Raw genomic sequence first — 21,918 nt, forward strand, 5'->3', positions numbered from 1 at the left:
GGAATGATTAATATGTTACACTGTTTAAAAATGCTCTTGGAAGATGGTTTTAATGTTTCAGCAGTTGCTATTTTATTTTAACATATGCGTGTGTAACAATGTAAAAACACCTTGTCTGGTCTCATCATAAAATCCATCTAATAACGGCAATTATTTTTCATAGGAATAAAATAATTCTGAAACATGTCGCTTCCTTCCGGTTTCCTCCCCACAGCCTAAATATTCCGCAGCTCTCAAAATAAATCTCCTAGTTGTTGTTTTCGCCTCTGTAGCCTTAAATCGCTATGCCAAATTGGTTGTGGCCCAGTTTTGGTAGTAACACTAGATGGCAGTGTTGTGTAAAGAAAAACAAGAGCAGTCCTCTCTCAATTGTTGTCCGTGTCCGGAACCTTTGGATGCTGGCTGTTGGTAACACCGGTCTGTAATTGAGAGTGCACTAGCTTCAAACGGTGATGTCGGTTGTTGTAGCAACCGAAAGGCGTAACAGCGTGGACGTTGTATCTGTAGTTAGTTGTGTTGGTAGTAATACTAGCTAAATATTAGTTAACGTCGCGATATGTTTGCTAAAATTAATTTGAATACGTCTCACGTTCACCGTCAAGTTGTGTTTGTCTTGGTTTTGAATAAAGTCAGCTTAATGTGCTAAGTGCTAAGTGAGCTAAATACGCTAACCTAACACCTCAGCTTCCAGACAGATTTCAATTTCAGTAAATGCTTTTTACCGTGCATTGTATGTTTGTATACTCGTTGTCTGATTAAGAAGAAAAGAAAATAGTTGCTCAGCATGTCGGCTGTCAGCAACCTCGTCCCTGCGCGGTTCCTGACCATCACAGCCCACCTCGTCATTGTTATCACCATCTTTTGGTCGAGGGTAAGAAACAGATTTTATTCAATTCACTAAGCTTTATTGGCACAGTTACCATTTTATACAGTGAAAACTCAAAAAAGAAATGAACAACAATGTATTATTACAAATGCATAGACATAAATCTTCAAAAAAAAAAAAAAATCAAGTGAAGGAGTAAAATAGAAAGGCAGAGTGTGATCTGTGATGAGATGAACTATAGGCTATGTTGTGTTGGTTGTCTCTCAGGCTGTAACATGCATTGACATGTCTTGCTGCATCTATCACGTTGATGCTATTTTTGTTGCATTTCAGTCTGGTCAAAGAGTTTACATTTAATTTTTGTAAAGAAGTTTGTTCTAAGGTCTTCATATGTGCTACACTGTAGCAGGAAATGTTGCTCTGTCTCCATTAGGGGTGGGCGATATGGCCGTGAAATAATATGATAATTCAGGGTATTTTTGCTATAACGTTTTTCTTGACCATATGACAACTTAGTGGAAAAAAAGACAAATGTATATTAGGTCTGCAACTAACGATTATTTTCATTGTCGACTAACCTATTGATTATTTCTTCGATTAGTCGACTAATCATTTTATTGAAAAATGTGTTAAAATGTTGAAAAATGTCGGTCTGTCTCTCCCAAACCCAAATTATGTCATCTAATGTCTTGTTTCATACTCACGCCAAAGGGTTTTAATTCACCGTCATGGGAGAGTGTGTAAAGCTGCCAATATTTTAACGTAAGAAGCTGCAGTAAGAGTATTTTAGGGTACTTTTATAGTACTTCTCTCAGAAAAATGACTCAAACCGATTAGTCGACTACTAAAATAGCCATCCATTAGTTGACTTATCGTTGCAGCCCTAATATATATATATATATATATATATATATATATATATATATATATATAATTTTAAGAAATAGAAATGCAACAAATAAAGTGTTATAGTTTTACATGTCATGAGTTTGCCTTCAAATATTCAGTAAAACTAAACAAAAATGATCTCTCATTTCTTTACTTTGTGAACAACAACAGTAACTCAGAGGGAGATTCAGATTCTGTATACAATATTAATAGTTCAACAAAATAAAATCTAATTTAAAAAAAGCTCCCAAATACAAAAAAATGTATACTGGGATCTATAAATCAACAGGCGATTTCCTTCCCTATTAGCAAAATCGCTAAATAATTGAGATGTGTTTTTTTTCCACCTGGACCTTTATGCTCTGCCATTTCTCCTCTAATCATCACGCTGTAACCTGTGACAGGCTGTTATGATACCACAACTATTGCACATTCACATGTATGTAGTTTTTTGTTGAGCAGCACGTAGGTTTACATTACCAAAGGTTTATGACAAAATCATTTGCTGACACAGACTCCTGTGTCTGCAAGAGAGGAGAGGGAGAGACGCTGTGCTGCTGCCAGAGGAGCTGCTGAATGAGTTCCCTCTGAGTGGTAACTCACTAAAAGAGTCTGAGAGGTCTGGGGCTGTTCATAAAACATTCAGGATGCCCAGGCCTAACGACGCCACAGTTTATTCCACACTACTGAGGCTGCTCCCCTTTCTGGAACCTCCGCAGAGGCAGTAATAATTCTGCTTTAAACCATACTTGTTGGCGTGGGTAACAGTATGACATCATTCTTCATATGATATTAAAAATGATATCAATATTCTTGTAAACCCCTGTCTCCACCTGTCTCTGAGGACAGAGCTGACACAGCCTGTCTTCTCCAGGCAGCCAGGTCTGCCTGTGTCTGCCAGACTCTATGGCCAGGCTGTGATCACTAAGTCTGAACATCATCATAGTCTATATCTTTCTCGGTTTCTGATCTGTCACAGCAGTCAGATCATTTGCCATTGTGTACTGTCTGTTTAGGGCCAAGTAGCATTGAAGTTTGTTTTGGGGTTTTGTGGTGGATGTCCAATTGTTGATGTAGTTTTCTAATAATCACAAACTCTCTGTTAGATGTGGGAGTTTTTTCATAACCAATAATGCAGTGTCACCTGAATATATACATTCACCACTGTTTCTCAAGCCAAATTTGTGAGTGTTTTATTGTTAAACTGTTTGACTTTTTTTGTTTCACAGGAAAACAACGTGAAGGCTTGCTTGCCTTTGGATTACACCCAAGAGCAATACGACGATGAAGACAGGAAGTAAGAAAACATTTGACAAGCATGCACACACAGAGTAGTAAGAAATAACTTGACACACAGGCATACGCATCTGCTAATTTGTCTCTCTCTGTCTCAGGTTGGTGGTGGCACTGGCAGTCACCCTCGGTCTGTTTGCTATAGAGTTGGCTGGATTCTTCTCAGGAGTGTCTATGTTCAACTGCAGCCAAGGTCTCCTGTGTATCCTTTACACCGATACTGTGCGTCTGTCGTTGATGAGGATTGATGTAAAAGATAAGATAAGCCTTTACTGATCCCCAGAGAGGAAATTAGAGTGTCACAGCAGCACAGGGACAGAAATTAGTACTGATGAATATGAAGGTAGAAGAACAGGTACAGGTGAATAAAAACAAATATTCAATCAACAGTGCAGCTTAACACTAAATATGTTTTGGTGTCAAATTATATCCAATTAAATACCCGGGTAGCTGAATGGTCCTCACACGTGCCACATAAGCAAGGTGTCTCTGGTTCAAGTTTCACTGAGGACTTTTTTGCCCTACCCTTCTTGCCCCTTTGTTTCCCACCCAACTTCAGTACCAACTGTCCAATAAAGGCAAACATGCCAAAATTTAATCTGAGAGTAATATTATACTCTGTGCAGAAACTGAGATGTTGATATGGAGCTCTCGTGCAGACAGGAGATAAGAGCAGCAAGTGGACAAAGAAAGTGAGGTGGGATTTCATTTTGGCCTAGAATTAATGACAGCCTCGACACACGCCAGGAAATTGGTGTCAAATGAAAAATCTCTTGAGGAGCCCTGTAGATAAATCAAGGTGTAAAATGAGATAAGTGACCCTAAAAAGTCATTCTAGTCGTCAGTTACAATTCCATGACTCCAAACTCCTGTTTACTCGCCTCTTTGCCTACTATAGCAACGGGAGCTCATGCCAGTGCCTCAGTGGCTCTGCTTTTCTTTCTATTTGAGCAGTGGGAGTGTGACATCTACTGGTGGATCCTTGCCATTTGCAGGTTAGTGTATATTTACTCAATAATGTGTCTTTATTTCTCCCAAAGTGTTTTTTTGGTTTCCCTGACGGATGTTACACCCAGCACTGGCAGTCCACTGCAGCGCATCTGTATCGTTGTCTTTCTTTGTGTTTGAGAAGTGGGAGTGCTGGACATACTGGGTTATATTTGCCACCTGCAGGTTGGTCTATGTCTGAGTGTATTGATGTGCATGCGTGTATTAGCCTTCAAGAGAGCAAAGTGATATAGCCTCTATAAATAATGAATGTGTGTAAGCACTGTGGCACTATCCTCAGTTGGTTTTCCCTACATCATATCTCTGTCTGTCTCTTTTTACAGTGTGCTACCCGCTTTTGTGGAGATTCTCCTGTTCATAGCTGTTTTCGGACTGAAGAAGAAGCCGCTATGAGAGACATGAAAGACAGTCCGGATGTGAAATGCTACAAATGAGTGTGGATGTGGACATCTGTTCCGATGTATCAACAGATAGGCTACTGTAACAACAGAAGGTCTGTGATTCATTATCACTGTGCTGAGGAATGAACTGATGAACAATGTTTAATGTATAACCTTGTCGAGAGAAAAGTGATAATTTGTCATCTGTTTTTTAATGTTCTCACTTTGTCTGTCAAATTTTCATGGAAAGTCTTAAAATGACAAGATAATCCCAAATACATTTTGTACATATTGTTTCTCAAACTGTCGATGGTTGTGTGTTCTTTTCGCTCGGACTCTCTTTGACTCTCTAGTCTATTTTCGCCTCCCAGGCACATCTTTTACACAGCACAAACCATTTACAAATAATGTCTCCTTCTCCCACATCAGCAGACCCCAACCAGGGTCTTAATCCAGTGTCTCTTCAGTCATTTGAGTGGTGGAGCTTTTGAGATAATAAACAGCCTTTTTTTACTGTACCTGATGCAAAGCATGATACCCACAGTTCTGCAATACATTAATAAAAGCTGGGCTACAACATTTACAGAGGAAGACATTTAAGCAAGAAGGTAACACTCATTTAAAGTACAAGGTTCGTTATTACTGCAGGATTTACTGGTTTAGTATTCAGTTCAGGTTTGTCATGAAACAAAAGAAAGTGATTTCATTCATGAAAGTTTGCTTATGTAAAATATTTTTAAATGAATGTATGCAAAACTGAAGTAGGACACAAATTTCCCATTACTTTTTTTCATTTATATTTTAATGACACCACAAAGATCAAATACAGACACCACCCAAACAACACAAAGACAGTTCGCCAGAGATTCCAAACTTAAATACATAATAATATACTTGTTTAGGAGATTATTATATCAACACTCCGTCTTAAGGGGGTTTCTGCCTTCTGCTTAAAGGGTTCAGAATCTTATTCCTAGTACTGGCTTATCTTTAACATACATAACAGTTCGTAAACTAAATCATATGCTTCTTCGTATATTCTTTGATGATTGTCCATGGTCTATCTAAACCATCTCTATAAAGCCCCTGCAGGGCTGAGGCTGCACGCTCCATCATTATTAATTCTATAAATCAATGCTTAATTAATTCATGTACCATTACTTTTAAAACTGTGGTTCAGTCACTAGTAAAAATAGACTAAAAAGACAAGTCAGACTAACAAGTCCATGAAAGCTCTTCTCTTCCTCCCTCCATGGCCCCGCCCACTTGTCCCACCTGTCATTTGGTCCGGGTTGTGAGGTTTTTAGTTCCTAGAGCCGGGACTCTTAGCTGGCTTTACCAAGTTAAACCTAATTCACCTCGGCGTCACTACAGGGACTCTAAATTAACAGTAAACCATGGGTATGTATTGCACGAATAATTTATCATTCAAGCAAACTCACCAGTGGCGTTTGTATTTGAGTAGACGTTGTAAGATGTTAGCGCCTAGCTCTATGGTCAAGCTAGCAAGCTAACGCTAATGTTTAGAGATAGGTTACTCTAATTGACTGACGGCAGTTCAGCAGCATTTTTACTGTACGTAATATCACTATAAAACAGCACGGGAGCACGTTTTATTATTCTGTGTTTGAACAATGTGATATTAGCTGGATAATTTAGCTGCTAACGTCAGTTGTTTAGCACAAAGCTAATATGACGGAACCGTTTATGAACGAACACTGACGTGGCTTTACGTTGTGAAGAGTTAGATGGTCAGTGATTCAAGCTAGAAAGCTGGTATATTAACCGCACTTTGAAAGTAATATCTCTCCAGACTGATTATATAATAACTTAGATGATGATGCTATACAGCAGAGAGTATTTCTAACACATGCATCTCATCATAGTCTTATCTGTGCCTGAAACGAACATCAGTTAATGTTATACTAGTAGTCTGCATCCTGTTCTCACCTATAATTGTCTTCATATCAAACTTAACTTCAGATGAGGTCAAGCAGAGTACAACTCGTATCTGATAAGTGACATTAATGCTGGAGTCCCCCAAACTGTCTTTACCGATAGATTACTACCCTTGAGTTTTTCATCAGTGTCAAGACTAGCTTCAGTTGTCCTTGATGAGATGCATCTGTATTTAGATTAGGCAAGGTAAATTTATTTATATAGCACTTTCCATATCCAAAGGCAACACAAAGTGCTGTACAGGTTAGTCAAGTCAAAGTTCATTGTAGCCCAGTCACAAAGCCTGCCTCAAGGGGCTGTGCAAATAGTAACTTCAGTTCAATTTCAATATCAATTTAATCTGTAAAGTCCAATATTACAAATCAAAATTAGCCTCACAGCATACAACATCCCTCTGTCCTTGGATCCTCGCAGCAGATAAGGAAAAACTCCCCCCCAAAAAAACTTAAACATGGAAGAGCAACTGAGAAGGAATCCCTCTTTCAGGACAGACAGACATCCAATAGATGTCGTATGAACAAAACAGACCAACCTGATCAAATTCCGGTAATCCACATGACAAAATGATACTTGGGGGGAGTAATATCATTAATTTCTGAAACAATAAATATAAAAAAATATGAATAATAATAATAGTAGTGAGCTGGTCATGCCTTGAAACAGTGGAGAGCAACATTAGCAAGAAGCAAGAACATATAGAGGTGAGTTAGACTTCATACAGAGAATTACAAGCGGAAAATTTGACACGTACAGAAATATAAAAATTAGCAACATTAGCCAAATGTGCTAAAAATGTGCAGAATAAGATAACATATACAGAACACAGACAAAAATGTTTGACATGAGCACATAGACTGAGAGTGTAAGATGCATAACTATGATTATATTCAGGGATTAGGTTAAGATTAGATGGACAGAAAAGTAAGAAGGAGCATGGAGAAGGCTGAGCCAAGGAGAGACGTCTGTTTCTTGCACAAATAAAACACTTTTCCTTGTCTTGTAGCAGTGAACACCGGCACGTCTTTAGTGCTGTCCAGTCTGCTGTCCGTGCTGGTGTTTGCTGGCATGCAGATGTTCAGTAAGCAGCTGGGATCGACTGAGTGGCTCACCATCCTGGGAGGTTTCCTGGGCTCAGTCCTCTTCCTCTGCTCCCTCACTGTATCCTTGTGAACTGTTTCAATCCATGTTATGAGATTCTTAATATTTCATGCTTTATTTAAAGTAGCATTTTGTTGATGATTAGCCTGTGCTGTTATGTTGTTGTCTGTGAAGCACACATTCTCCAGGAAAAAGTTCCAGTCCCATTTTCTGCCTCATCTGATTTCTCTGAGTAGCTTGATTTCATGTGTGTGAGATCACACTGAGGAGTGTTCCACCTTAACTGTACTTCCAGGCATTTAATAATCTGGAAAACCTGATTTTTGGGAAGGGATTCCAAGCCAAGATATTCCCAGAGAGTAAGTAGCACCAATTCTTTATTTATTTTATTTATTCTTATTGATTTCTGATTAATTTTGTGAAATGAAATTATGCTTGGGAAAATTTTCTCCTCTCCACCATGACTCCTTCTTTTTCCAAGTTTCCAGCAGGATAAACATGCCAACATCGATCAAAGGAATTAATAAGCTTGGAGATATACAATTCAGACAGGCCGGACAATTTGAAACCGATTCTCAACCAGAACCATTCCTTGATTTCTATCCCTAGTGACAGCACTGAAATCAAACACTTGCTTTCAGTCTACAGCGTCCTTTTTTATTTGTTCACTTGATGTTTAGCCTCATATTTCTTTTATGACTTGTGGAGTCACATGTCAGCCCTGCTTACACTGAAACATAAACATACTTGATTATCAAAGCATATCCCGTACATCAGCATGCCGGCCTTTCCTAATAGGAGTTAACCCTTTTAACACACAGTCGGTCGGCGATTTAATCAGTGAATTAACATATCACTTTACCAATGGTATGCACACTTAATCTGGCATTAGCCCGCAATATCAGCACTCTGATATATCACTCAGATGCTGCTCCTCACTTGTGTTCTTCAAATCTCAACTCTCAGTTCTGCTGTGCCTGTGCCTGTCGCTGTTTGCCTCTGGTCTGGTACACCGTGTCTGTGTCACCACATGGTATGTGAGAGTGCAGATCACAAATACCTATTTCAACTTCACATAACACAGTTAAAAGAATTCGCCAAATGTATTTCATTCCATTGCTTTTTTTCTTTCTCTCTACTCCAGCCTGATATTCTCCCTCTTCGCCCTGTACTACATCAACAAAGTATCTGCCGCTCTGTACCAAGCAGCTGTTCCCGCAGTAACGCCAGCCAAAGCTGCCAGCAAGGGCAAAAGGAAGAACTGATGAATCCATTTGATCCCACTTGCATCCAGTGAAGCAGTTGCATACTTTGTAATAATGTCTTACATCCATTACCCTTGGTGCACTTCTATGGGCTTTTTAAAGATCACTTGGAAAGTGATGATCAGTTCAGTGACTACAAGTCTGTAACCATTATACGCGCATAGTTATTTTTTTACAGTGATCTCTAATTGAATTAAGGCCATGAAAAAAAGCAGCTATCTACATTCCACTGATGACATTTTCCTCAGCACTGTTTTTACACTGATTGCAATGAGATTCAATCACACCATCACGTTATCTGTTCACTCATCAGCGCATCAAGTTGCTTTTTTGTTTAATTCATTTTGTAATTAAACTTTGGAAAAGACCCTGAATGTGTTTTTTATTCTGTCCAGCCAGTGTTGTTTAGTTTGCAAATGCCAAGTGTGTTTGTTCAGGTAAGGTGTGGTTGAATCCTAAAACTACTCTTCTGTTTAGGAGAAGTCAGGGGAGGGACAAGGCGCCAGAGCTTGTTTCTCTTCCTCTTCCACCAACTGTGATTAAAAAAAATCCCCCCTGACAAAGTAACTAAACCACAGCTGCTTCATGATTGTCAGGAGTAGACTGGTGTGTAAAGGCTGTACTGACAAGAATGTTAACATCTCTGATGATGTGGACATGAAGTTACATGCAGGTGATGTAACTTTGTGTCAAAGAGGGTTGGTGGATGCGTATACTTTTTGGCAAGGTGACTTTCTTAGGGCTGGTAAAAAAAAAATGGATGTTCATGTTAAAAATGTATACTTTATAGATTTATATACCATGGCATAAGAGTTAGAAAAAACGGCTTAGATCATCAGACAAATGTGGACAGTGGCGATAAAACCAATGAAGTTCCCTTTGGGCAATAGTTAAACTCCAGCCCTTCCAGTGAACTGCACAGTGGCCAACAGGTCATGCTGTGGTTGTTCCTGGTGTCTGTGAACAGGGCGTTCCTGACAAAGAGAGTGGAACTTCCTTAGATAAACACTGAAAATGATGTTTAATATAACTGTTTATCATATTTTAATCAAAGTCAAAATTAATCAATACTATATGAGTTGGCTGTTTGAAATCAAAGAGGGCCTGGTGGCAAATACATTTAAACTTTTATTATATAATAGAAAAATTGATTCTTTCAGACACAAAGCAGAAGACGGCACTACTGCAGCCCAAAGCCCCCTCAAAAAAGGCCATCTACAGGCCCAGACTTGCCCACACTTAACATGTCCCAGCATCCTACAAGAGATGCCTGCTTCATGTTACTGTGCTGTTACAACCCACAACCCTTTTTATTTGTTGCATACTTTCCATATGCGGAAGTTGGACCTGAATTTTTCTATCTAAAGATGACATCATCTTAAAACTAAAAAGGGGAAGAAAAACTTGCACTAGAAGAAAAGGTCACACATGGATTTGTGTCTGTATCTGTTGCAGTGACAGTCTTGTGGGAACGCATGAGCAGGGATAGTGTTTGCTCATGGCCTTTTAACGTTATTTGCGCTCTCTCTGTGCCTCTGTGTCCATATCCCTCCCTCTCCCTCCCATCATATTGGGCGTTGCCTAGCTGACTATAAATTCTTGAGTACACTTCCAGTAAGCTCCTGCACTCTTCACTGAATCTCAAACCACCGCCTCTGCTTCTGTGTGTCCTGGTAAGTGTATCATGATTACTTTGACGCACATTTCACCACTATTTTAAGTTGTGTATTTACAGGCAGCTGATAATTCATTATACAGATTGAAGCGTATTCTTCACAGCGTGACTATTTCACTTGAGGCTGCATGCAGAAGCTGCTTTTTTTTGCTTTTAAGGTTTAGTCTGTGTTCAGCATGTTTTCTTGGGTGGGCGCAGGCATTTTTAGCGCAGACAAGTAGCGGCTCGTCCTGCGTCTGTTTCTGTTACCTTCTCATGAAGTCAATTCACTCTTCTTTGTCTTCAGTTTCTGTGTACCTCAGTTTTTTGGGAACTCAGCCAGAAAATGGTGAAATGGAAGGGAAAGGCAAAGGGAGAGGAAGAGTGGGAGGCTTGAGATAAGGATTTTTAGTGCATGAGCCACAATATGATGTCTAACGGCAAGAATTTGCTCCGAGCGCCAGCACGACCAACACCCACATCCTCACTTAACAATGTTAGTTTTGGATGAAGGAGCTTTGGTCAGTGCCAGACGTAGAATATTCGGGGCCCTGGACAAGCCCCCTCACCCCACATTTTATTATTTTATTATTGTTAATAGAAGTAGTTGTATCTTTTGTATGTATTGTATTTATCACTAACCAGCAGAACAAGAGAACAAGAGCTAATGAAAAATAAACAACATAATTAACAGCAACAATAACTGAATATGGTATGTACAAATTGGCACATTTTCATTTCCTCTTACTTTAATGCTCTTCACAAACACTCCACTACTTCCCTAATGCTTGTTTTTTTTTAATGCACCCCTTCTTTGGGTGGCGCCCTGTGGTGGCTGCTGATGTCACCTACAGTAAGCTCTTCTACCCAAGCAAACGTAGTAATACAACAAGTGTAGAAATACGCTTATAAGTAAAGTCCTACATTAAAAAAAAATATTATTGCCCTCAAAATAGACTTAAAGTACAAAAAGTAGAAGCATTTGTTAGACAAAGTGTTAGACATTTTGCAGAACAGTTATAAGCTAATGAAGTTCCACCTCACAGTTAATTCAGATGGTAATCTAAAAGGTTGTAAGTAGTCCATGTGCAGTTCGAGGGAAGGGAACAGCTCTTTTTATTCTTATCTGTATGTAAACTATGATTCTGTCAGATAACCGTTGTGACAAAAAGAAGCATATATCCCTTAAGATTTTTACTCAGACTTGTCTTACCTCCTTTCAGCACTCATTTCTGCAGCCATGACTGAGTTGGAGAGGAGCATGGAGTCCCTGATTATGGTGTTTCACCGCTATGCCAAAGAAGACGGCGATGAAAAGACCTTAACCAAGAAGGAACTGAAAAAACTATTGGAGACAGAGTTACCCTCCTTTCTGAAAGTAAGAATCTTCTGCCTTCCATCAAATCTAACCTCTGTCCTCAGCACTGATCAATGCACACGTGTAACTTACTGCATGCTGAACTTGTTCTTTCAGGCCCAGAAGAACCCCAAAACTGTGGACTGCATCTTGAAAGATTTAGACCAAAACAAAGATGATAAGTTGGACTTTGAAGAGTTTCTTCCCCTCGTCGTCGGCCTCTCGATGGCCTGTGAGAAGTGTTACATGCTCCATGAGAAGAAGAGCAAGAAGTGATGGCCAACTATTAGGGAGAATGACGATGTAGATTATTTTACTAGAGTAAAAGAATTTTGTAGCACAAATGTGTGCCTCACAAGTAAAAACAATCCTTGACAAAATGTCATCTTCTGTTTGTTTAATTAGTCTTTTAGTTGGGTACTAAATACTTAATGGGTTCCCAGCTGGTCCAGCCACGGGGTCCAGATTTCTTCTATGTTATTAGTTCACGTCCACAGAGTTGAATAAATTTAGCGTCATAATTGCGTTTGTCGATGTCATCGAGCTCTGTCAAGTAGCTGTCTGTTATTCACACACTCTACAGCAGGAAATGGCACCTCAAAATAAAAGCTCTGTGCCAGAAATTCACTATACTTCAAAATAAAGTGTGATTTTTTACAAACTTGACACGTTCGCGAGTCACTTGTGGTCCATTCAGTGTGGACCTGTGACCCACTTTTGGACCGCAACCCATCAGTTGGGAACCACTGAAATACTTAATTTCCCTGATTCTAGAGAAACAATTGTATAGGATCTGAGCCATGTATTTCTTGTACCAAACCAAACGGCAGAATACATGTTAGCATTGTACATTTTTGCAAATCACAGATATGTAGCAGTTGAAACTTTACATTTCTTTATGTTTCAACAACGCCGTGGTTGATCTGGTTATGTACACACAAGCCGCTTAGATATGGCATGGAAAAGATCATGTTTGGGCTCAAAATACTTGGTTATGATACCACAATAATGTCTGGGAATGTAGCGATGTCTTGCTTAAAAAACAAAGTGTGATTTGCTGCTTGGCAGCCATCTCATCTAGGTGTCACGCCTACCACTCCCCTCACATTCCACTGACAAATTCAGCCCATATATATCTTATCAGAACTATGTCAGAAATGATATGCAAAGTATGAAATGTGATGTATCTATGGTTTGCAGAAATGTACAATGCCAGCATTTTCTTCTGGCAACTGGGCTGCATGTACACATGGAACCCGTAATCAAGAAGAGTTCTGCCAATGCCAGAGAAATACCTCAGAAAGCACAGAGAATATTGATGACTTCACATCTGAAACACATCATCTCACTCATAAATACTCCTTGAAGGTTGAATCGAGGCAGCGGTTTTATACAGTATGTAAATGCTTCAATATGGGAATGTGCTGGTAGCAGATGTTGCAGGGTGCAGCCCTCGTGCCTGTATGTCATGAGTTGGGGGTTAGGCTTGTGCCAAATGAGCATGCTTATCAGCGCTTACAAGATTTGGTGGGGTTTGATAGTTAATGGTTTTTGGAGATGGCTGTGTTTCTGTTAAGGTCTCTCTCCAGTTTAGATCCACCTGCGTCTCCACCTTACATGCACATTCTTCAGTCATCTCACACATGGGGCACATAAGACTTTTTATTCTGAGTATGAATATCCCTGAAGAGATTTATTGCCACTTGCACCAACCAACACAGAATTCAACAGAAGTACTGTATATGAAGTGGTTAAAAAGAAGGTTAAAGTGCAGCCAAAGGACATGGTAGAGCACAAGGTTCAATAGTATGTACATTTTTTTTTACAAGGCTCAATATCAGGGAGGTATTAAAAGACACTCTGTTTTCATTTTTTTTTCTCCAAGTAAATAATATTCTAAAGCCCGTGGGCCAGAATCACAAAAGCTCTCTCTGTCTTTCCAGCCTCGGTCTTGGGATAGTTGGCCAGTAGAGAGATCTTGCTGTGAAAAGAGGACACACAAACTCTAAAATACATGGGGGAGGGGAGGAGTTTAATGCTGTAAGTTCTACAAAATACTTAAAAGTAAGTGCTGAATCCAAAGGCTCTGCTGTATTTAAGTGTCCCTGTAAGCCAAGACAGTGTAGGGAAGTGGAAGGGTGTGAAATCGAACCAATCCAAGCAGCTAAATGGAATTCAGCCATCGTTAGTTAAATCATGTACACCTGTGCTTTCCCAGCAGTGCCAGTCGAAATCCATGTGCAGGCTTATCTGCACAAAAACTTAAAGAAAGCAGCAACTGAATGAATAACCGAGGAACAAATGCAGGAGAACAGAACAGGGGCCCTGGGGCACACCCGCACACCACAGGTCAGTTGGTGAGGACACTAAATTCCCAATGACAATAGGGCACTGCTTGTTTCACAATAAGAGGCAAACAATCAAGGACAAACAGGCTCCTGGCTCGCTGCTGAAGCCTGGACAGAAAACAGTGTTACATGCTGCACAAATCAATCATCTCAATAACATAACATGAGGCAGTGGTTCCCAACTGGTGGGTTGTGGTCCAAAATTGGGTCACATGTTCATTCTGAATGGACCACAAGTGACTCACAAACATGTCAAGTTTGTAAAAAACACACTTTATTTTTAAGTACAGTGAATTTCTGGCACAGAGCTTTTATTTTGAAGTGCTGTTTCCTGCTGTAGAATGAGTGATTAATGGACAGCTCGATGACATGGCCAAACGCAATTATGACGCTGAATTTATTCAACTCTGTGGACGTGAACTAATAACATAGAAGAAATCTGGACCCCGTGGCTGGACCAGCTGACGTAAGGGATGTCAAGTAATATAAGGGAGGTATTGTTTTAAATAGTTAAAAAAGGCAGCTTCAGTGCTGGGTCTTAAACAAAAGCCTGGCTGTAATGTACAGGGGTGGAAGTAACACATTTCATTTACTCTCATTACTGTCAAACAAACAAATCATATCTCCATATCTCCAGCGCTCAGCAACTCCCACTGAAACAAACTAGATTGACAAATAGCACTATGGGTAAGAGAAAAAATATTTGATATTGATTTTGGAGTGAAATATAGAACAGAAATAAAAACCGTTATGTGTTAAAAACACTATCAAAATAAAGTGTCACCACATTTTGTTCCTTGTCATGTCAGTTGATCTACTTCTGACTTTTATCTCACCAGTTTACATTTTCCAAGTAATTTTTACCTTTTACCTCCTTACTTTTTTTTTCTTTTGAAAGTGACTCTTTGTACTTTACAATGATATTCAATAAGCTTTGTTTTCTCCAGTAAGTAGTGATTGCTGTAAGTTTAGCAAGTAAGTTAGATGCCATAATAAGATATCAAAAAACTACACATCGAAACACTCGTCTTCATGCTGCAAGTTTTCACCCCATTCGTCTCAAAAAAAGTCTACCGTTTAGTCAGCTCATCAGGCTAAATAGAATCTGTGCTGTCTCAGAACAGTATAACGAAAGTAAAGATGAGATGCTAACAAAGTTCAGAAAAAGGAATTACCCAGAAGACTGGCTTGTAAACGCAGAAACAAAGGTAGACTCAAAAAGCAGAGATGCATATCTACAAATAAAGAAATCTTTAAAACCTAAGCCGAACCTTGTATTCTGCACTACATTCACACCCAAAAACAAAAATATTAAAAGTGTAATTCTTAAACATTGGCACATCCTCCAAAATGACTCAGCTTTAAAAAGCACTTTACTGATCCACCTATGGTCACTTTTGAATGAGGAACAAACATAAAGGACAGAATAGTCAAAGCATACCATCAGCCTGAAGTCACAAACAGCAAACTTGCAATAAATCATCTTCAAGGCAATTTTAAGTGTGGTACCTGTATAAACTGTAAATTCACCAAAAAATATTAAACAATTTAATCACCCTGTCACTGTGGTGTACCTAATAAAATGTCCATGTGAAAAAATATACGTAGGTGAAACATCCCAATCCCTTAAAGAGCGAATTACAGAACATAGGAGTGTCATTAAAAGAAAGGACATTGAAGTTATTAAACCAAATCAAAGAGGGGATAATGTTAACTTCATGAGAAAAAGGAGAGAAGCATTTTGGATTTTTTATCTAAAAAGTCTCTCCCAACAGGGTATGAATGAGGATTTTTCAATTAGTGATTTTTTGTAGTGGGTCTTATGTGTATTAATATATATATATATATATATATATATATATATATATATATATATATAATATATATGGATGCATAGGATCGGTCACATGCATGCATTTTTTTAAACTTTTTTTTTTTTCTACTCTTTCAATTTCAAATGTACCTATTTAAATGATGTGTGGAGTGTGTTTCTTGATGACCCTGATGAAGGCCACAAGCCGAAACGCATCGGTCAATAAAGTTGTTTTTCATACCACAAGTGTTGCTGGAGCTCTTTTGACATAATACGATATCAGAAAGATTGTCACACTTAAATGTACTCAAAATATTATAGATATAATTTTGGAGGATGATAAGTAGGACACTGAGCACAGAGGTAACATTGAAAAGCAGTGATTTGGTCCTTTAAGCAGGAGCTCATGCATTGTCTTCAATTCACCACTAGATGGCACAACACTCTTAAAAAAAACAGTTTTCAGTCTGGTGGTTCTCTCAGGAATGCCTTCATGGTTTCACTCCAGCTCCACCGCTAGAGTGAGAGGAGACACTGTTTTATAGAAGTAAATGTTGTTGGTTTCAGTGACTGAGCCGGTTCTGTTGTATGGTGCCATCTGCTTCTTCCCCATGCTCACGGTTGTTAACAGAACCAAACTCTTGAAAGTAACCCATCTGGCAGGCAAAATCATTCCTAACCTATCTGACAGTGTCACCTCATCCCTGACCTGTAAAGACCTTAGAATCACACAGGACCCAGACCATCTACTCCACCAATACTTAATTCCCCGCCCTTCGGTCGTAGGTGCAGACTACCTCTGTGCAGAAAAGCCAAGTTCAACAAGAGTTTCATTCCTGCAGCTATACGTGCCCTGAATGAATGAATAACATCTGTCTGACAATGTTCCAGCCTGCTTGTATGTCTATGTAATTGCTATGGTCATGTAACCCCCGTTTGTCTGTTAATGTTTTGCATTGACTGTAAAAAGAATTTCCTTGCCTAAATGAGCTAAACTAAACTAAACTAAACACCAAGCAACAGATGGCGCCAAATCTACTCTCAACACATGTATTACAGTGCTATGAATTGTGACGTTTCATCAGGATTGTCTTCCAGGTTAAATTGATCTATTTTTTGTCACTAGATATCAATGATCTATGTAGGCTATTTAAATTTAGTTTTACATAAAAAAGGCACACAGATGGTTTTGAGAAAAAATAATCCTCCTTTGAAGTACAAATGTAAAGTTAGACCTTCAGAAAGTGGGTGAAAACCTTCATTGGCATCCTGCCTCAAAACATTATTTAGTTAGTGGTGTTGTGTAGTTGATGAAGTGGATGTACTACTAGGTAGATGGGTATGTTTCGAAGAGGAAGTGAGACCTTATTTTGGTTGGGTATGCTGTAAACAGTCAAAAAAATACCCCATATACCTGTGCATACCCTCCACTGGTGTGCCATGATGCAAATCCAGGTGTGCAGTGGGATTTTGTGGTAATCACACATTATTACTGCAATAATCAACTGGGCCTGTACAAAAGATTCTGAATGAATTTCTAACTGACTGTATCAGTATGTTGTGCACACCCATTTCCTAATAAAGAGGTAAACTCTACCTAAAAAAATGTAATTTAATTTAATTTAAAAAACCTTAACTGGGAACCTTTTTGTCACTGTTCGTGCGTGGGGATTATAAGTGTGTGATACATCATATTATTTTATATTATTTCCCGTTTAAATTAATGTATTATTCGTGCTTTGATGTATTTTTAAAAAGTTTAAAATTAATTCTTGAATCATTTTGTTAAATATTTCATGAGTAGTAGCTGGTTGTCAATTGTTATTTGATACTGGTAAATAAAAACAAACATATACAGTATGGGGCATTATAGAGGCTATTGTGCACAGATATAAATACAGGTGTGCCTTTAGATTTTGGCTTTCCGTTTGGTGTGTCTTGGGCACAAAAAGTTTGAAAGCCACTGCCAGCTTGCCAGTGTTATGAGCTAGCATTGATAGCTATTTACAAAGTGATAGCAGTGCTGACAGCTTGAATCAGGCCAGTTTATTTGGCTTGATTCCAGGGCATCAATCAACCCGAGTATCAACCAAGTTGTGCAACCAGACGCTGCTCAAATTAATTCTTCCTGTGTGCCGAGTTCCAGCTAATGCTGGGCTGGGTCATTTTGGCTTCTTTGGTAGAAGTAGCCAACATTTTTCGCAAGCTTGCTGGAGGCATACATCCGGAAATAACAATGATTAGCCTGAAGAAAAGGCGACAAGGCTTCAGATAATCTAGGGTTGTTATAGTTAGATATATAGTTTGGCCCCTGAGCCTCAATAGCGGGGCAAAATCAAGTGTCAGCCTCCAGGGCTGAAAAATGAAGCCAATGGGGAAGTGCCCAAAACTGCAGTTCCTCTAATGGCCACTTGAGGCTGGCTCCAGAAGCGAGTCAATCCTCACAGACCCCCATCTTAAAATGCCCAGCTTTACAGCAGAAATACATGTTTACAGCCTGGTACAAAAAAAATCATCTTGGTCCTTATAGCTAATTTCCCTATACATAACAGCTGTACGGGGGCGGGTGTGAATTGTTACGTAACTCACCTGTTTACATTTTAGTAAGGCTTAAAGTTATGCATAGTAAGCGCGAGTTGCTTTGAGTTACACTCTGTCTGCAGGCAGTGTCTGCTTGTCAGTCAGATTTTGTTGGTTTATGCATCATCATCCTGCACATGCTAAACTCATGTCAAATATTTTCTAATTTTACAGTTAACTGACTTTGTCCTTAAAGGAGCAGTCTTCATGTACCCCACACCCAGACACTGTCAGAAAAAAATCATGCACCTGTTATGTGATGGGAATTCACTTTTTTTTTGCTGCTGTTTACACTTTGACAGGTGGTGTCATACTGATCATGAAGAGATTACAGCCACAACAGCATGCAGCTGCTGGATTATATTATAAAATGTAATATGCATGATGCATCTTTAAAAAACTGTCTTTTTAAACATTGACTTCTGAGACTGGACAGTAAAACAAAGACTTTAGCTCATGTTCATGGCGCAGACTGCAGAGATACAGAAGCTCTCCAGCAGTGAAACTGTAACTCACACTCCAGGCAGCAGAGTGCGGAAAGATGAACTTTTTTTTGTAATTAACACCACATGATCCTACATCTCTATTCCCCCCCCACCCCTGCAAGGAGAATCTGATCGTATTCAATAAGTGAAAGTAATATGGCCAAAGTGAAGAGAGGCTGGAGCTGAGCAGAGTGACCTGACCTATAAAAGGGGACTTGGCAGGGGGCAAGCGAGGGGAGGAGAGGAAGAAAATGCTTCCTTTCTGCTGCCTTGGAACAGACGAGTGGAAAATGGAGGTTGGGTTACATAACCGTAGAGCGGGGTGAATGGCAAGTGAAGAATGTGTGAGAACAGTCAGGACACTCACACTGACACACTTTGAGGCTCATACCCAGCAGACTTGTGACTTTTATTTAGTTAAGTTGAACTGAAGTTAAACATTTACTGCTGTAAAATGAGGCATTCAGTTGGTTTCTACTCTGATTTTTGATGAGATAGATTTGCTAGAGTTGCATGAAGCATTGTTTTGGTTGTCTTATCATGGCCAATGTTTTCAAAGCGTTTAAGGGGTTGCCAATATTAGATTGAATATAATCGTATTAATATAGAACGTTAGCAAAACTCTAGGATAGACGAGACAAATATGCAGGCATGCAGACAAATGACTTCAAACACAAACAGAGAGACAGTTACACTGACAGAGAGACAGACGGATAGACACACACACACACACACACACACACTTGCACAGCTATGAGTCATTGCTTTAAATTCACCACTTTGGGCTGGGCTGAAACCCACTCACTGTAACTTTCCATTTGCCCTGACATATTTTCTCCAGACGGCGGCACTGAGCAGCTCCTCAATGAAGAGCCACGCCTTAGATGGTCTTAACCAGCTATTCACCAACACGCACATGCAATGTCAACAAAGGCAACCCTTTGCTTTATTTTAACACAAATATAAAGATGGTCTACGTCTTTTGGCTTAGTTTTGACACAAAACTGGTGAAGCGAGTTTGGGAGTGGATCACATGTCCTCAGCATGAATCACTGCTGCTGCTGTGGTATACAAGCCCCTGTGTGTGTGTGTGTGTGTGTGTGGGTGTGGGTGTGGGTGTGTGTCGAACCTTTAAGAGGAGGCTTTCCCCCACAGTCTGACAACAGTCTCACCTGGGTTAGCCATTGACACAGACGTGATCTCTCTTCACTCGGGGGAAACGTGAACTCTGAGGTGAGTACTGATGGAAAGCTAGATGTCGCTGATGGTGGGGGAAAGAAAGAAAATAGCAGCATACAGTTCAGAAGCTGAGCGTGAGAGATGCAGTTGAAATGCTGGAATGTAAACTGACATGATTGCTGAAGCTAAAGCTTGAGAGTGATGTCATTTATTATAGCTTTATTCAATGCTCTGGGGATTTTTCAACCATATGGTGTTAATTCTGAACCTCTGACTTTTACATCCTGAATGCTCTTAGTCTTACGTGTGATCTGACAATACAGTTTCTGTTAATCCAACATGTTCTAGGGGTATTTCCTCACTATAAATAACTTTTTTTCCCTCCAGCTACAGCCATGGATGCTCGCCTGGAAACAGCCATTAGAAACATTGTGGATATATTTATGGAGTATGCTGATGATGAGGGCAAGAAAAACCAGTTAAGTCAAGAAGAGCTGAAGAAGTTGCTGGACTCAGAAATAAAAAGCGAAGAGTTCAAAGTAAGAGACTCAGCACACTCACTTTACATGATGCTATTCTTAAAATACATGCTGCTTTTTATTCGTCGCTCAGGTGTTCTGTTGTTTAACTCTACCATTGTGTTTTCCAGGAAAAAATCAATTCAGTTGACATCGAGGAGGCCATTAAGTTGCTGGATAAAAACCACGATGGCATGGTCAACTTCCGCGAGTTCTGTCGGTGTGTGTCTATGCTCGCTAAATGCTACTTCCACGCGAAGACAGGCAGGGGTGGCAAGAAAGGCAAGGGCAAAGGGCAAGATGATGAAGCAGAGGACTAAAGAAGATGGACTGCAAAGCCTTAAAATGTTTGTAGCACCTTAATAGATTCATATGTCTTTTATACATATGACATTTACAGTATATATGTTACATGTGACACAGCCGACCCTGAAAACAGATGCTGCAGGTATAAGGCCAGTGGAACATCCATTCATTTAAACATGAATGTAAAATGTGTTATTGTATCTCTGTAACTGGTTTTCACAGATCAATTCAATGCTTCCTGTAAATAAATTAAAACAGTGAAGTTGCTCTGGGCTTCCTTGTCTGTTTATGGCAGTTATTGCAGGTGTAGTTGATACAGTAGGTATCTGGTGTCACTGCTGTGGAGGGAAACAAGCATGGGCTTATTAAACATTCATCAGACATCACCTGCTGTGTTCTCCAGTGCACATATCCCTGTCAGCGCTTCCTCAATGGAAATGTCTCTGTTCTTTCCAATACTAGTGACTAAAGGTGCCGTAGGTTTATCCGTGCATGAATTAAACTCCACCTTTATATTGTTTTATTTGTTGTTGCCCAGTAATCCATTCATAAGTTTGATTAGCACACTTGCCCTGCTCAGGAACACTTAGGTGCAATAATGGGAATGTGTCCATACTATTTTTAATATCATTATATATATACATCATGCAGGAAATCTTGCCCACTCGCAACACTGCAGGACTCTTTGCAGAAAAAAATATTATTTATTGCACCGTGATGTACGTTTCGAGCTGTGTGCTCTCATTCACCCTTTTTCATCTACGACTAACGACTCAGCACCTGCCCTCCCACGGTGAGATGTGCGTGCCTTTGGTTTGATGTTTTAATCTGGCCCACTCCCCATAAACCAGCTCCACAGGTCCTTGAATGATCCAGTGTTTAAAGCCTGATTTATGGTCCTGTGTTAAATCAACGATGTACCTATGTCGTTGCCGTGACGCCGTCGTCAGTTGATTCTTTG

At 39.6% G+C, this 21,918-nt stretch overlaps 4 protein-coding genes across 5 annotated transcripts; all 4 read left to right on the forward strand.

Annotated features, from left to right (window-relative positions):
• The first annotated feature begins 429 nt into the window (after positions 1-429).
• Positions 430-4,966, forward strand: tmem107l (transmembrane protein 107 like). 2 transcript variants are annotated; one of them, XM_049583792.1, is made up of 5 exons: positions 430-871; positions 2,944-3,011; positions 3,109-3,209; positions 3,906-4,002; positions 4,339-4,966. In XM_049583792.1, exons 1-5 carry the CDS (start codon positions 785-787, stop codon positions 4,406-4,408), a joined length of 423 nt encoding a protein of 140 aa, XP_049439749.1. In that variant the 5' UTR covers positions 430-784; the 3' UTR covers positions 4,409-4,966. The 2 variants fall into 2 exon arrangements, with proteins under 2 accessions (XP_049439749.1, XP_049439750.1); XM_049583793.1 differs by lacking the exon at positions 3,906-4,002 and adding an exon at positions 4,084-4,180.
• A 684-nt stretch (positions 4,967-5,650) lies between these two features.
• krtcap2 (keratinocyte associated protein 2) lies at positions 5,651-9,091 on the forward strand. Its single transcript, XM_049583275.1, has 5 exons — positions 5,651-5,796; positions 7,358-7,512; positions 7,748-7,811; positions 8,419-8,485; positions 8,597-9,091. Exons 1-5 carry the CDS (start codon positions 5,793-5,795, stop codon positions 8,715-8,717), a joined length of 411 nt encoding a protein of 136 aa, XP_049439232.1. The 5' UTR covers positions 5,651-5,792; the 3' UTR covers positions 8,718-9,091.
• A 1,141-nt stretch (positions 9,092-10,232) lies between these two features.
• LOC125892927 (protein S100-A1-like) lies at positions 10,233-12,394 on the forward strand. The gene is made up of 3 exons (XM_049583276.1): positions 10,233-10,390; positions 11,595-11,749; positions 11,846-12,394. The coding sequence occupies exons 2-3, from the start codon at positions 11,612-11,614 to the stop codon at positions 12,002-12,004; spliced, it is 297 nt and encodes a 98-aa protein (XP_049439233.1). The 5' UTR covers positions 10,233-10,390; positions 11,595-11,611; the 3' UTR covers positions 12,005-12,394.
• Positions 12,395-20,028: 7,634 nt separating this feature from the next.
• Positions 20,029-21,224, forward strand: s100w (S100 calcium binding protein W). The gene is made up of 3 exons (XM_049583749.1): positions 20,029-20,187; positions 20,521-20,672; positions 20,783-21,224. The coding sequence occupies exons 2-3, from the start codon at positions 20,529-20,531 to the stop codon at positions 20,969-20,971; spliced, it is 333 nt and encodes a 110-aa protein (XP_049439706.1). The 5' UTR covers positions 20,029-20,187; positions 20,521-20,528; the 3' UTR covers positions 20,972-21,224.
• The last annotated feature ends 694 nt before the right edge of the window (positions 21,225-21,918 follow it).

This window comes from Epinephelus fuscoguttatus, linkage group LG8 (genome assembly GCF_011397635.1).
Source record: "Epinephelus fuscoguttatus linkage group LG8, E.fuscoguttatus.final_Chr_v1".
NCBI lineage: Eukaryota > Metazoa > Chordata > Actinopteri > Perciformes > Serranidae > Epinephelus > Epinephelus fuscoguttatus.

Coding starts and splice junctions, on each gene's coding strand:
- tmem107l (XM_049583792.1), top strand. CDS start 785: ATGTCGGCTGTCAGCAACCTCGTCCCTGCGCGGTTCCTGACCATCACA. Junction 872..2,943: donor TCACCATCTTTTGGTCGAGG/GTAAGAAACAGA, acceptor TTTGTTTCACAG/GAAAACAACGTGAAGGCTTG. Junction 3,012..3,108: donor TACGACGATGAAGACAGGAA/GTAAGAAAACAT, acceptor TCTCTGTCTCAG/GTTGGTGGTGGCACTGGCAG.
- krtcap2 (XM_049583275.1), top strand. Junction 7,812..8,418: donor AGCCAAGATATTCCCAGAGA/GTAAGTAGCACC, acceptor CTCAACTCTCAG/TTCTGCTGTGCCTGTGCCTG. Junction 8,486..8,596: donor CGTGTCTGTGTCACCACATG/GTATGTGAGAGT, acceptor TCTCTACTCCAG/CCTGATATTCTCCCTCTTCG.
- LOC125892927 (XM_049583276.1), top strand. CDS start 11,612: ATGACTGAGTTGGAGAGGAGCATGGAGTCCCTGATTATGGTGTTTCAC. Junction 11,750..11,845: donor AGTTACCCTCCTTTCTGAAA/GTAAGAATCTTC, acceptor TTGTTCTTTCAG/GCCCAGAAGAACCCCAAAAC.
- s100w (XM_049583749.1), top strand. CDS start 20,529: ATGGATGCTCGCCTGGAAACAGCCATTAGAAACATTGTGGATATATTT. Junction 20,673..20,782: donor TAAAAAGCGAAGAGTTCAAA/GTAAGAGACTCA, acceptor TGTGTTTTCCAG/GAAAAAATCAATTCAGTTGA.